Source organism: Macrobrachium nipponense, chromosome 14 (genome assembly GCF_015104395.2).
Source record: "Macrobrachium nipponense isolate FS-2020 chromosome 14, ASM1510439v2, whole genome shotgun sequence".
Classification (NCBI taxonomy): Eukaryota; Metazoa; Arthropoda; class Malacostraca; order Decapoda; family Palaemonidae; genus Macrobrachium; species Macrobrachium nipponense.
Window position 1 is genome coordinate 24,415,162 of NC_087207.1, and position 12,644 is coordinate 24,427,805.

General features: G+C 47.2%; 1 protein-coding gene across 1 annotated transcript in view; it reads left to right on the top strand.

Annotated features, from left to right (window-relative positions):
- LOC135226397 (TATA-binding protein-associated factor 172-like) overlaps nucleotides 1-12,644 on the top strand; it is a 165,766-nt gene that overhangs the window by 68,703 nt on the left and 84,419 nt on the right. The window contains 2 exon segments of the mRNA XM_064265884.1: nucleotides 196-412; nucleotides 1,912-2,365. Coding sequence (XP_064121954.1) covers nucleotides 196-412; nucleotides 1,912-2,365 — 671 coding nt within the window.

Here is a 12,644-nt window from a genome sequence, read left to right on the forward strand (position 1 = left end):
TATCCAAATAAAAAATTTTATTATGAAAATTTATATTTTTTAGAGCCTTAAGTTTTATTTGTACCTTATATTTTTTCATTAGTTACTATGTACTGTCTGTAATTGGTAATAATGCTTGGCTTGACAGCGTAAATTTCACAAATCGTATCAATTGAAATCCTGACTCTTAGTGCTAATCATAGATTCTCTCTGCAGGTTTGCAGGATGAAATGGATGATGTAGTGGCTGTTGCTGCATCCTGTCTAGTGCCAGTTGCAGAAAGTGTTGTGCAGCTGCTCGAGAAGGATGTTGTTGCAAAGTTGATTTCTACTCTTTGGGATTCATTGCTAGATATTGATGACCTCACTTCTTCCACCAATTCCATATTACTGCTGTTATCCCAGCTTCTTGCTCATCCTGCTGTTAGTGACAGGTCAGTCATGTTTGGAGTTGTCTGTCTTAACATTACTAATGTGTTGAATATTCCCAATTTAATGGTTTAATTAGTGGATGATAATGATGAGGAAGCCCTGTGGCTTAATTTTTGAATTTTTCAGAGTTCTGTCATTGCATATTAAAAGAATATTTCTAACAATTGCTTTACAGTACTTGGGATAAATGCTGTTATTTGTTTCATGCATATGATAAGTTAAATGATATGAAAAGTTCAATGCAAGAGAATGCAGACAACTTGGATATTTATGACCTCATCAAGTCTCTGTAAGAAGTGGAAGGACACTGGTTCAGCTCCCTGAAACAGTAGCCAAAATGGTACTGAAGACAATGAGTAGCTAGGCCACGTTGCACTAGATTAAGAGACAATTACATGCAATAAACTAAGCCATTACATAAAATATTAGTTAATAACCCACTCAGCATTACAGAGTGGAAATGGGAAGAAGTTCCTTAAATATGAGAAAATTTTAAATAGACTAATAAGGTCAATGAAAAGTTTTAAGTAATTATAATGAAGGAAAGAACCTACTACTGTGTATTGAAGCAGAGAATCATAATTAGCAATATGTAGTACAAGGTATTCGATCTGCAGGAAAATATGACATAACTAGAACCCTCAACATATTAATAGGTACAAGAAGCTAAATTAGAATTAAACTCCAGTTTATGTAGTTATTAATTGAAGAGAAGTTTTAATAAGAAATAAGAATGTAGTGTCCTCATGCTATTGAACTTGATTATCACAACATGAGATCCCCTTCCAAAAGTGCTTAAGATTAGTTTGTAATGGAACTGCAGTTGGTAACATGCACGTCTTGTAATCTTGGGGCCAGCGTTTGCCTCCCAGTAAAGGGGCGAATAGTAAGACTGTCTGCCAGTGGTTACTACGATGAGTGACGCCATGGTAGAGGGGTTGGGTTACCCAGCTGACGTCCACCTGAGAGGCAATAGCCTGGTGGGTGATTGAAACTGCTAACTTTGAACTTTTAAAAAGAATTTTTTAAAGCAACCCCCTCTTCCATAAATGAAAAATCTGATGTGGTCAAACTAATGGTTACAAAGTAAGTCAGTCTTTTAAATGGCAGTGTATCATTGTCTTAAATTAGAGTATTTTGTATTTACTTTTTTCAAGGAAACTTATGTTTTTATATTTAAGAATATGTTTATCTTTGTACATTGTAATTTGTCAGCTTTTCGTTGAATAATTTCATATTTCTTTATTGCCAATGTTTACATTTTCTTTTGTTTTTTTGTGGATATTTTATTCTTGGAAGGCTGCAAATTAATTGCCCCTTTTAGCTTATTCTGGATGATTGTTTGTGTAAGTTTAAAAGTGATAAAATAAAAAGTATAAGCGTTTTAGTTTCTAAATGATTGAAGTGTGCAAGGGGAGATTTTCAATCCTATAATTTCCATGTTACATTTCACTGACTTTTATGATGGAGAACATGACTGAGTCTTTGGTTTCCTTTCCAGTGGTTGGAAGTATTTGACAGAATTAGTCCCCAGACTCTGGCCATTTTTATACCACTCAAGCATTTCAGTTAGAGGATCGGCACTGAAAACTCTGGATACCCTCACTTCACTTAAGTGTGGCATTAAAGGGTTGGAAAAGGAAAGAGAAGATGCACAGATGATAAAAGAAGAAAAAGATTCGTCAGAAAGTGAAAGTGACAAGATGACTGTGGATGTGTCGCACATTCAAATCAGTGAAGTGAAGAAAGAGGAACCATGTTTAGAGAATGACAAAAACCATGATAACAGTATGTTAAACAATAATGATTCTAAGATTAAAGATGGTACAAAATTCATGGCAAACAGTCCCATTCTTGGGGATTGGTTAAGTCCAATCATTAAGCCAGCGCTAACACACATCTTCCAAAGAGCACTTTTAGAGCAGTCTTCTGATAATCTAGAACTTGTCATCAAGGTGAGAAAATTATAGGTTTACGTATTGTTAATATTTATTGTAAAATTATTAAGGAATCCTAACAAAATCTGTATCCTTGGGGTTCAGATCTTTGAAGTCTTGCCAGATAACTAGTTACAGTACTGTCCACTTTTCATACATTTCTTTTTCATACATACCAAAAGTTCTGTGCATTTATTTTAAAACATATTTTTGTTTATATGGCATGTTTTTAAAAATGTTTGCTATTTGCTTTTTTGTTTTGTTTTTTTAATACTTCTTTTATGCTTCTCCAGTATCTTAGTCATATTGAATCCATGCCCATAAACTAGTAAAAATCTTTCAGTTGGTTCAGTGTTATGTATTTTGGCATTTTGTATAAACATCACATTAATTGGCGGTGAACTTGCTCATGTTAATCCTGTAAGTAAGATGGTTATTAACTTTTCAGAATCCATTAACTAGAATCATTCAAACATACTGGCATTATTTCAGATTTATGAGACTTGTTCTTACATCTGTTTTGGAATTTGTTTCTTAACCTTAACATGATTAACCCTTAAACGCCGAATGGACGTAATAAACGTCGAGTCAAAATGTCTCCCGTATGCCGAATGGACGTACCATACGTCGACTCAAAATTTTTTTTTTTTAAATTCGCGGAAAAATACTTATAGGCCTACCAGCCGAAAACTTTTGAATCACGCGCCTTGGGGGATGCTGGGAGTTCACGGATCGAGGTGTTGTTTTGTTTACAATGGTTACGCAGGCGCGCAAGCGCGAATTTCTTTCTTGCCGCACTAAAAAGTATCTGTGACACTCGGAAATTATTTAGTCACTTTGACATAATTTTTGTACCATTTTAGATTAGCCGTTACATGGAGTATTATATATGAAAATGTGTGCATTTTTATGTAGAATACAACAAAAAAATACTCATGATTGTAGCTTTTATCAGTTTTGAGATATTTTTATATAAATAACGATAAGTGCCAAAATTTCAACCTTCGGTCAACTTTGACTCTACCGAAAGGGTCAAAAAATACAATTGTAAGCTAAAACTCTTATATTTTAGTAATATTCAATCATTTACCTTAATTTTGCAACTAATTGAAAGTCTCTAGCACAATATTTCGATTTATGGTGAATTTATGAAAAAATTTTTCTTTTTCCTTACGTCCGCACGGTAACTCTTCCGAAAAAATCATACATGCGATTGTGGTAATGTTTGCACCATTTTAAACTTAGCCGTTACATAAAGATTTATATAATGGAAATGTGCGCAATTTCATACACAATACAACTAAAAACCGAACCCATGGTTGTAGCTTTTTATCAATTTTGAAATATTTTCATATAAAAAATGATAAGTGACAAATTTTCAACCAAACCTTCGGTCAACTTTGACTCTACCGAAATGGTCGAAAAACACAATTGTAAGCTAAACGCTTATATTCTAGTAATAATTCAAGCATTTACCTTCATTTTGCAACAAATTGGAAGTCTCTTAGCAAGCAACTATTTTCGATTTATGGTGAATTTATGAAAAAAATAAATTTTCTTTACGTCCGCGTGGTAACTCTTCCGAAAAAATCATACGTGCGATTGTGGTAATGTTTGCACCATTTTAAATTAGCCGTTACATAAAGTATATATGAAAATGTGCGCAATTTCATGTAGAATACAACAAAAAATAATTGAAGGTTGTAGCTTTTCTATTTTTGAAATATTTGCATATAAATCACAATAAATAAAATAAAAAACCACGTTCGGTCAACTTTGACTCTACCGAAATTGTTAAAAAACGCAATTGTAAGCTAAAACTCTTACAGTCTAGTAATATTTAGTCATTTATCTTCATCTTGAAACAAATTAGAAGTCTCTAGCACAATATTTAGATTTATGGTGAATTTAAAAAAAAAACTTTCCTTCCCTCCGCGCGCGGATTCTCCGCCACAAATCTCCGAAATGCGTACGTCCCATTCTCGGAATATTTGCTCCATTTCATATTAGGCATTTCATAGAGTTTTATATATGAAAATGTGCGCAATTTCATGTAGAATAAAACGAAAAATATTTGAAGGTTGTAGCTTTTCTTATTTTCGAAATAATTGCATATAAAAATATATATATATAAAAAAATTGACATTCGGTCAACTTTAACTCGTCAGATATGGTCGAAAACTGCATTTGTAAGCTAATACTCTTACAGTATAGTAATATTCAATCATTTGTCTTCATTTTGAAAGAAATTGGAAGTCTCTAGGACAATATTTAGATTTATGGTGAATTTTTGAAAAAAATATTTGTTTACGTCTGCGTGTTACGAATTCATGCATTATTTTGTGATAATATTTTCTCTGTGTAGCTTTTATCGTTTTACAATGTTTTATATACCAAAATGATCGCAATTTAGTGTACATTACAACGAAAAAAAAGTCACTTGTTACCTTTAACTGTTTTGCGCACAGCGCGATTTGAATACAAATATATATGAAATTTCGTTTTTGCGCTATCATATATCGCATTATTTATATGTGATAATGATAATTTTTTTCATTTTTGATGGTTGCATACTAAACTTTAGCCAATGACAAAAAAAAGGAGCCAAAAATGAACTTTTAATCTTGAAAACTAAGCGCGCTGTGATTTTTTGAAAAAAATATTTTTCCGCTTCCGCACTCACTCTGAAACACCTCCTGCACACGGGAGACATTTTTTTTTTACCGCTTCGGCGTTTAAGGGTTAATTTAATGTGTGATATTATGAGCCATTACATAATCGTAAAATGCTTTATTCCATGTAGAAGTGTCCCAGTTACACCAGCTTGCTTTAGCTTGAAACAAATCCCCCTACATATGACAGTTCCTTCATCTATTACTTTGCATCTACCCACATTGCATCGTGCAACTCTGAATGGTCACAGCTTTTGTCACTTCTTTCTCTTTCAGATTTCATTTTGTATGAATATTTTTTGCCAGCCTTGATCTAAGTTTTCTTGCATTGTGATTTCCATCTTGCCTTGGTTCTGAGTACTCGATATAAGTCCATATTTCATGAAGTTTTTTTGCATGTAAGGGAGCTGCTGTTTCTCTGTCATCCTTTGTGGGATTTGAGTTAGTACCCATGAGTAAAATTTTGAGTGGAGCAAGACTGTGTCCTTACCTTTTTCTCTATGTTATCATTCTCTCGATGGTTACAATATGATTGTGATTTTTGTGTTTGGTAAGACTTGAGTTTGTTTGCATGCATACATTATTACTTATTTGATTTTGATTATATGTGCAGGAGCGTTCTTTAAGTAGCATTCAGCAACACGCTTCACATGCAAATATGCCTTATCATCTGCTGCGTACTATATGGAAAATATAGTTTGTAGTTACCTTAATTTTTCGGGTTACACATTATTTGTTCCGACACGGCATACAAACCTTCGGTCCTTTTACAATAGGAAGGTACTAGCGGCAGCTGGATAGGTCGTAAGCTTTCGAACAAGGGGTTCGGTAGTTAACTGCTTGTCCGACCGGCGCGCTGCAGGCTGCGACTGGGAGGTAAACAAATCACTTTTGCTTTCGGCCTCACAGCGAGTGGACGTGTGTGTTCGACGCTCTCTGCCCGCTTCTCGTCGTTTGCTTTCATGAGTATTTGGTTGTGTTTGTGTGTGAATCATTTGTAAGTACAATCATTTCCTCTCTTATTTCATCATTGTGAATTGATCAATAATGGAATCTCCACGCCTCCGACCCCTACCCCCCGAGATTATGCCCGGGTACCGAAGGGCGTAAATGCGGGAAGTTCCGCTCATTCCCGGAAATTGATTCCACATATTTTGTGCGCCTAGGTGTCGGGGGCGCGAATGCACCCGAGCCGAGCCCTGTGAAGTATGTTCTAATTGGTCGGAGGCGCAGTGGGCCTTGTACGAAGGCAGGAAGAAGCGAAGGCCTGCAAAGGAGTCGTCGGAAAGCTCTCCCGCGACTCCTTTGGTTACGGACACTTCGTCTTCTTTCCTGCCGCCCGCTCAGCTCCCACGTTTGGCGCCTTCCCCTTCGGGGGGGGTTTCTAGGTCCTTCTCCTCACCCGACCTGTCGAGTGTGGAGGAGGGCGCTAGATACCCCGATGTCGAGTTGTACTCTGGGTCCTCTATCCGTTCGTCTTCGCGCGAGCGGGTAGAGGATCCTGCTAATCACCCGACTTTTGCTTCCTCAGGTGCGGTTGCCGCGAAGGACGACCTCGGACAGGTGTGGGCATCGTTGGGTCTGCAGGGCGTGCCGAGTGTCCAGGGGCTGCTCTACCATCTCGCTGGCTCTGTGGCGGTCACGCATGCTACGGTTACGACCACCACCACGACCTCTCACGCCTGGCTATGCTTCACCTCCTCACCTGGTGTACACCCCGCAGCACGCGGTCTCTGTCACACCAACTACATCGGTGCAGGGGCCAGTCGCCGTACCACGGGGGAGTGTGATGCCGCCGCCTGGGTTTGCCGTGCTGCCGCGACCGGACTTCGTGTGCCCGAAGAGCTCGCCCCTGGACCTCCCACCAGTACCTAGGATGTCTGTGCCGCTGGTCCGTCCACCTGGACCGCCTGTACAGCCTGCCGTACCTGCCGTACCTGCCCAGCCGCTGTTCACCCGGACGTGACGTTACCGACCACTGCTGCCGTTCCTGCACCTGCTCCTGCCTCTCCACTGCTCTTCCTGTGATGCCTGCACCTGCTGACGTTGTTCCTGTTCCTGGCACCGCTGCTCCCGATGCTGATCTGTTTGGACAGGTGCGTCCGGGCCCTGTTGCTTCGGCAACAGCAGCCCCGGCTCCGCTCTGGATGACAGATCTGACATCGGTCCTGAGGAGGTTGACGAAGAAGAAGAAGAAGAGGAGGAAGGTGTCGTCGTCGTCTTCATCGTCTTCTTCGTCGTCGTCGTCGTCTGCCGCCTCTTCCCCTTCTTCTTCTAAGGCTCCCCCGCCTAAGAAGAAGAAGGTCGCCTCCCCCCCCTAAGAAGTCTCCTTCGGGAACTTCTAAGGGCCCGTCTCGCTCTGGTGAGACGGGGGGTTCTTCCGCTGGTCACCCTGCTCCTTCGGGGGCAGGACCCGTCTCTTCTTCCGCAAGGAAGAAGACTACGGGGACCAGAGGAGTGCCGGCTAACACCGGCACTTCCTCACCTGCTGTTAGTGGTTCGACCACGGCAGCAGGATCCGTCTCGGCCTCTCGTTCACGAGAGGTACCGAGTGTACGGTCGCCTACCAGCGATCGTGCAGCTATGAACCAGACCTCTGAGCCAGCTCAGCGTCAGGTTCACGGCACGTAGCGGAAGACTGGTGACACCGCTGCGCCTGCGACTCTCACCCAGACCAGCTCTCGCTCTCGCGGCGAGCAGCTGGCTACCCGGGCGGACGTGACGGTCCATGACCGGCCACGGGCTGAGGCTGGGAGGTCCCCCCAGTTCGCGCGGCGCCAGCCACGGCTGGTACCAGCGACGTGACGCGCCGTGAGGATACGCACCGGTCTCACCGTGACAGTGGAGCTCGCCGGTCGCCTGACCGTCACTCTCACAGAGAGCGATCGGGTACGGCAACCAGCACCAGCTCCTCTGACACACGAGACCGGGGCCGCTGTTCTCGGTCCAGCCGTTCTCCACAGCGAGACGGCTCGACTAGGCCTGCAGCTCGATCGCCACCGCGTCCTTGACGATCGCCTGCAGTCTTCCAAGCCCACTGGTTTCTGCCAGCGAGCGAGAGGAGGAGCGTCAGGTCTGCCTCTCCCATACCTTCAACCTCCTCGCGGGTTACACCGGGAGGGGCGAGGTATTGAGGAGTGATCGTGGGGGGTGGGGGGGGCGCAGCCCCTCAGGATCCCACCACGTCGTCCTACGTACCAGGCACGGTTCTCGGTACCAGCCAGGTCGTATGCACAAGTGGCTGGAGGAGACCTTACCTTACCTTACAGACCTTACATCTTGTTCGGGTTGCCCCAGGTCCCTCAGTGTGAGGCACCTCTAATGTCTACCAGAGAGTTGCTAGTACATCTTCCGGTATATTTTGCATCTTCCAATCTTGGATGGTCTGGGATGCAGTTTAGATATTTGTCGAGCTTATTCTTAAACACATCTACGCTCACTCCTGATATATTCCTCAGATGAGCTGGCAACGCATTGAATAGACGCTGCATTATCGATGCTGGTGCGTAGTGGATTAATGTCCTGTGTGCTTTCCTTATTTTTCCTGGTATAGTTTTGGGCACTATTAATCTACCTCTGCTTGCTCTTTCTGATATTTTTAGTTCCATGATATTTTCTGCTATTCCTTCTATCTGTTTCCATGCCTGAATTATCATGTAGCGTTCTCTTCTCCTTTCTAGACTATATAATTTTAAGAATTGTAGTCTTTCCCAGTAGTCTAGGTCCTTACTTTTTCTCTATTCTAGCTAGCTAAAGGACCTTTGTACAACTCTCTATTTGTGCAATATCCTTTTGATAGTGTGGGTACCATATCATATTGCAAATATTCAAGTGGACTACGAACATATGTTTGTTCCGACACGGCATACAAACCTTCGGTTCTTTACAATAGGAAGGTACTAGCGGCAGCTGGATAGGTCGTAAGCTTTCGAACAAGGGGTTCGGTAGTTAACTGCTTGTCCGACAGGCGCGCGCGCGCGACTGGGAGGTAAACAAATCACTTTTGCTTTCGGCCTCACAGCGAGTAGACGTGTGTTCGAACGCTCTCTGCACCCGCTTCTCGTCGTTTGCTTTCCTTAAGTATTGGTTGTGTTTGTGTATGAAAGAATCATTGTAAGTACAATCATTCCTCTTTTTTCATTGATTTGTGATATTTTGGTCAATTATGGAATCTCCTCGCCTCGCTACCCCACGGAGACTATGCCCGGGTATCGAAGGGCGTAAATGCGGGAAGTTCCGCTCATTCCCGGAAATTGACCCACATGTTTTGTGCGCTCGGTGTCGGGCGCGAATGCACCCGAGCAGAGCCCATGTGAAGTTTGCAATAATTGGTCGGAGGCGCAGTGGACTTTGTATGAGGGCAGGAAGAAGCGAAGGCCTGCAAAGGAGTCGTCGGAAAGCTCTCCCGCGACTCCTTTGGTTACGGACACTTCGTCGTTTCTTTCCTGCCGCCCGGCCCGCAGCCTTCCACGTTTGGCGCCTTCCTTCGGGGGGGGTTTCTAGGTCCTTCTCCTCACCTGACTTGTCGAGTGTGGAGGAGGGCGCTAGATACCCTGACGTCGAGTTGTACTCTGGGTCCTCTATCCGTTCGTCTTCGGGCGAGCGGGTTAGAGGAGCCTGCTAATCACCCGACTTTGACTTCCTCAGGTGCGGTTGCCGCGAAGGACGACCTCGGACAGGTGTGGGCATCGTTGGGTCTGCAGGGCGTGCCGAGTGTCCAGGGGCTGCTCTACCATCTCGCTGGCTCTGTGGCGGTCACGCATGCTACGGTTACGACCACCACCACGACCCTCTCAACGCCTGCTATGCTTCACCTCCTCACCTGGTGTACACCCCGCACGCGGTCTCTGTCACACCAACTACATCGGTGCAGGGGCCAGTCGCCGTACCAGGGGGGAGTGTGATGCCGCCGCCTTGGAGGTGCCGTGCTGCCGCGACCGGACTTCGTGTGCCCGAAGAGATCGCCCCTAGGATCTCCCACCAGTACCTAGGATGTCTGTGCCGCTGGTCCGTCCACCTGGACCGCCTGTACAGCCTGCCGTACCTGCCGTACCTGCCCAGCCGCTGTTCACGGACGTGACGTTACCGACCACTGCTTGCCGTTCCTGCACCTGCCTCCTCGCCGTCTCCACTGCTGTTCCTGTGATGCCTGCACCTGCTGACGTTGTTCCATGTTCCTGGCACCGCTGCTCCCGATGCTGATCTGTTTGGACAGGTGCGTCCGGGCCCTGTTGCTTCGGCAACAGCAGCCCCGGCTCTGCTCTGGATGACAGATCTGACGTCGGTCCTGAGGAGGTTGACGAAGAAGAAGAAGAGAGGAGGAAGGTGTCGTCGTCGTCTTCATCGTCTTCTTCGTCGTCGTCGTCGTCTGCCGCCTCTTCCCCTTCTTCTTCTAAGGCTCCCCCGCCTAAGAAGAAGAAGGTCGCCTCCCCCCCCCCTAAGAAGTCTCCTTCGGGAACTTCTAAGGGCCCGTCTCGCTCTGGTGAGACGGGGGTTGCTTCCGCTGGTCACCCTGCTCCTTCGGGGGCAGGACCCGTCTCTTCTTCCGTGAGGAAGAAGACTACGGGGACCAGAGGAGGCCGGTCTAACACCGGCACTTCCTCACCTGCTGGTAGTGGTTCGGCCACGGCAGCAGGATCCGTCTCGGCCTCTCGTTCTGCGAGAGGTACCGAGTGTACGGTCGCCTAACAGCGACCAGTGCAGCCAGGAACCAGACCTCTGAGTCCGCTCAGCGTCAGGTTCACGGCACGGATGCTGGAAGACCTGGTGACAGCCGCTTCACTAGCGACTCTCACCAGACCAGCTCCATCGCTCTCGTGGCGAGCAGCTGGCTACCCGGGCGGACGTGACGGTCCATGACCGGCCACGGGCTGAGGCTGGAAGAGGTCCCCCCGTTCGCCCGGCACCAGCCACGGCTGGTACCAGCGAACTGACGCGCCGTGAGGACACGCACCGGTCTCACCGTGACAGTAGAGCTCGCCGGTCGCCTGACCGTCACTCGAAACAGAGAGCGATCGGGGGGGTACGGCGACCAGCACCAGCTCTTCTGACACACGAGACCGGGGCCGCTGTTCTCGGTCCAGCCGTTCGTCCACAGCGAGACGGCTCGACTAGGCCTGCAGCTCGATCGCCACCGACCGCGGGTTGACGATCGCCTGCAGTCTTCCAAGCCCACTGGTTCTGCCAGCGAGCGAGGATGGGAGCGTCAGGTCTGCCTCTCCCATACCTTCACAACCTCCTCGGGTACACCGGGAGGGGCGAGGTATTGAGGAGTGATCGTGAGGGGTGCGCCCCTCAGGATCCCACCACGTCGTCCTACGTACCAGGCACGGTTCTCGGACCAGCCAGGTTCGTATGCACAAGTGGCTGGAGGAGACCGAGAGGGGTCTGTCGCTGTTCCTCCCCTCGAGGGAGGAGGGTCTCGGGAGATGCTCCTGTTTGAGGGACTGGATGGTCTGACTCCGCAGGACGCAGTCACTCCTGAGATCCAGAGGAACTTTGCCGAGGTTATTGCGCTGATTCGTCAGCACAACGACCCTCGCGGAAGGATCGCCGCTCCCACCTTCCGAGCCCACGTCCCGGCCTCGAGTCGTTCTGGGGGACCGAAGAGGGAACCCAGACCGACGGTGGGTTTGCCGCGTTCCGAGCTTGCCGACTCAGTGCTGGACCAGGTAGAATCGCTTGTCTCCGGGCAAGACGGTTCTCTCAAGTCTGGCAGGTCAAGCAAGCTGCTTCCACACCTCCTCTGCTGCGACAGCGGCGTTTACGTGCCATCTGAGACCCGATGCCGCCCAAACAGGTGAACCCGGAGTTAGCCAGGCTGACTCCGGGTGTGTCTCTGCAGCAGCTCCTGTCCGAGAACCTATGGTTCTCGCAGCAAGAGGCACTCGGCCTGGGGGAATCTACTGCCATGGCAGCTTTCCAGGCCGTCTCCTGGTTAGATCTGTGGTCCCTCACAGTATCTAAGGTCGCAGCCAACTCCGGGGGAATTTCTCCCGAAGATGACTCGGCCTTTAGGAGACTTTGCCAGTCTGGGGGAAGAGCCATCTCCTTCCTTGCCCACCAGACGGTGAACCTGTGGGCCAACCTGGTTCTCCGACGTAGGGACGCTGTCCTTACTCGGGTTTCCAGGGCGGGGGATGGGCGTGAAGCGGCGTTGGGACTTCGCAACGGACCCTTTACGGAGTTCCACGTCTCTCTTCTCTTCCCAGGAGAGATGGTGGACGCTGCGGTGGACAGACGGCGCACTGACGACAGTGACCGTCTGGTTCACCAGGCAGTCTCGAAGGCTTCTGGGCAGCCTCGACTGCGGCCAAGTCTAAGAGCTCGGCTAGCGCTTCCTCGGTGGCTAAGACGGTAGCTGCGTCGAAGCCCCGGGGAAAGACTCTGTCTTCTTCGACTTCTACAAAGGGGAGCCGTAACCAGCCCTCCTCCTCCCGTGGAGGCTCTGGGAAGAAGTCGAAAGAAAGGGGGGAAACGCTAGGACGGCGTTCCCCTAACCTGCTGCCGGAAGTGGGGGGGTGCCTGGCCAGCCATTGGGCAACTTGGCAGCGCCTACGGCGCCGAGACCTGGATTGTAGATGTCCTTCGGGAGGGATATCTATTACCCTTCGAATCTCGGCCAC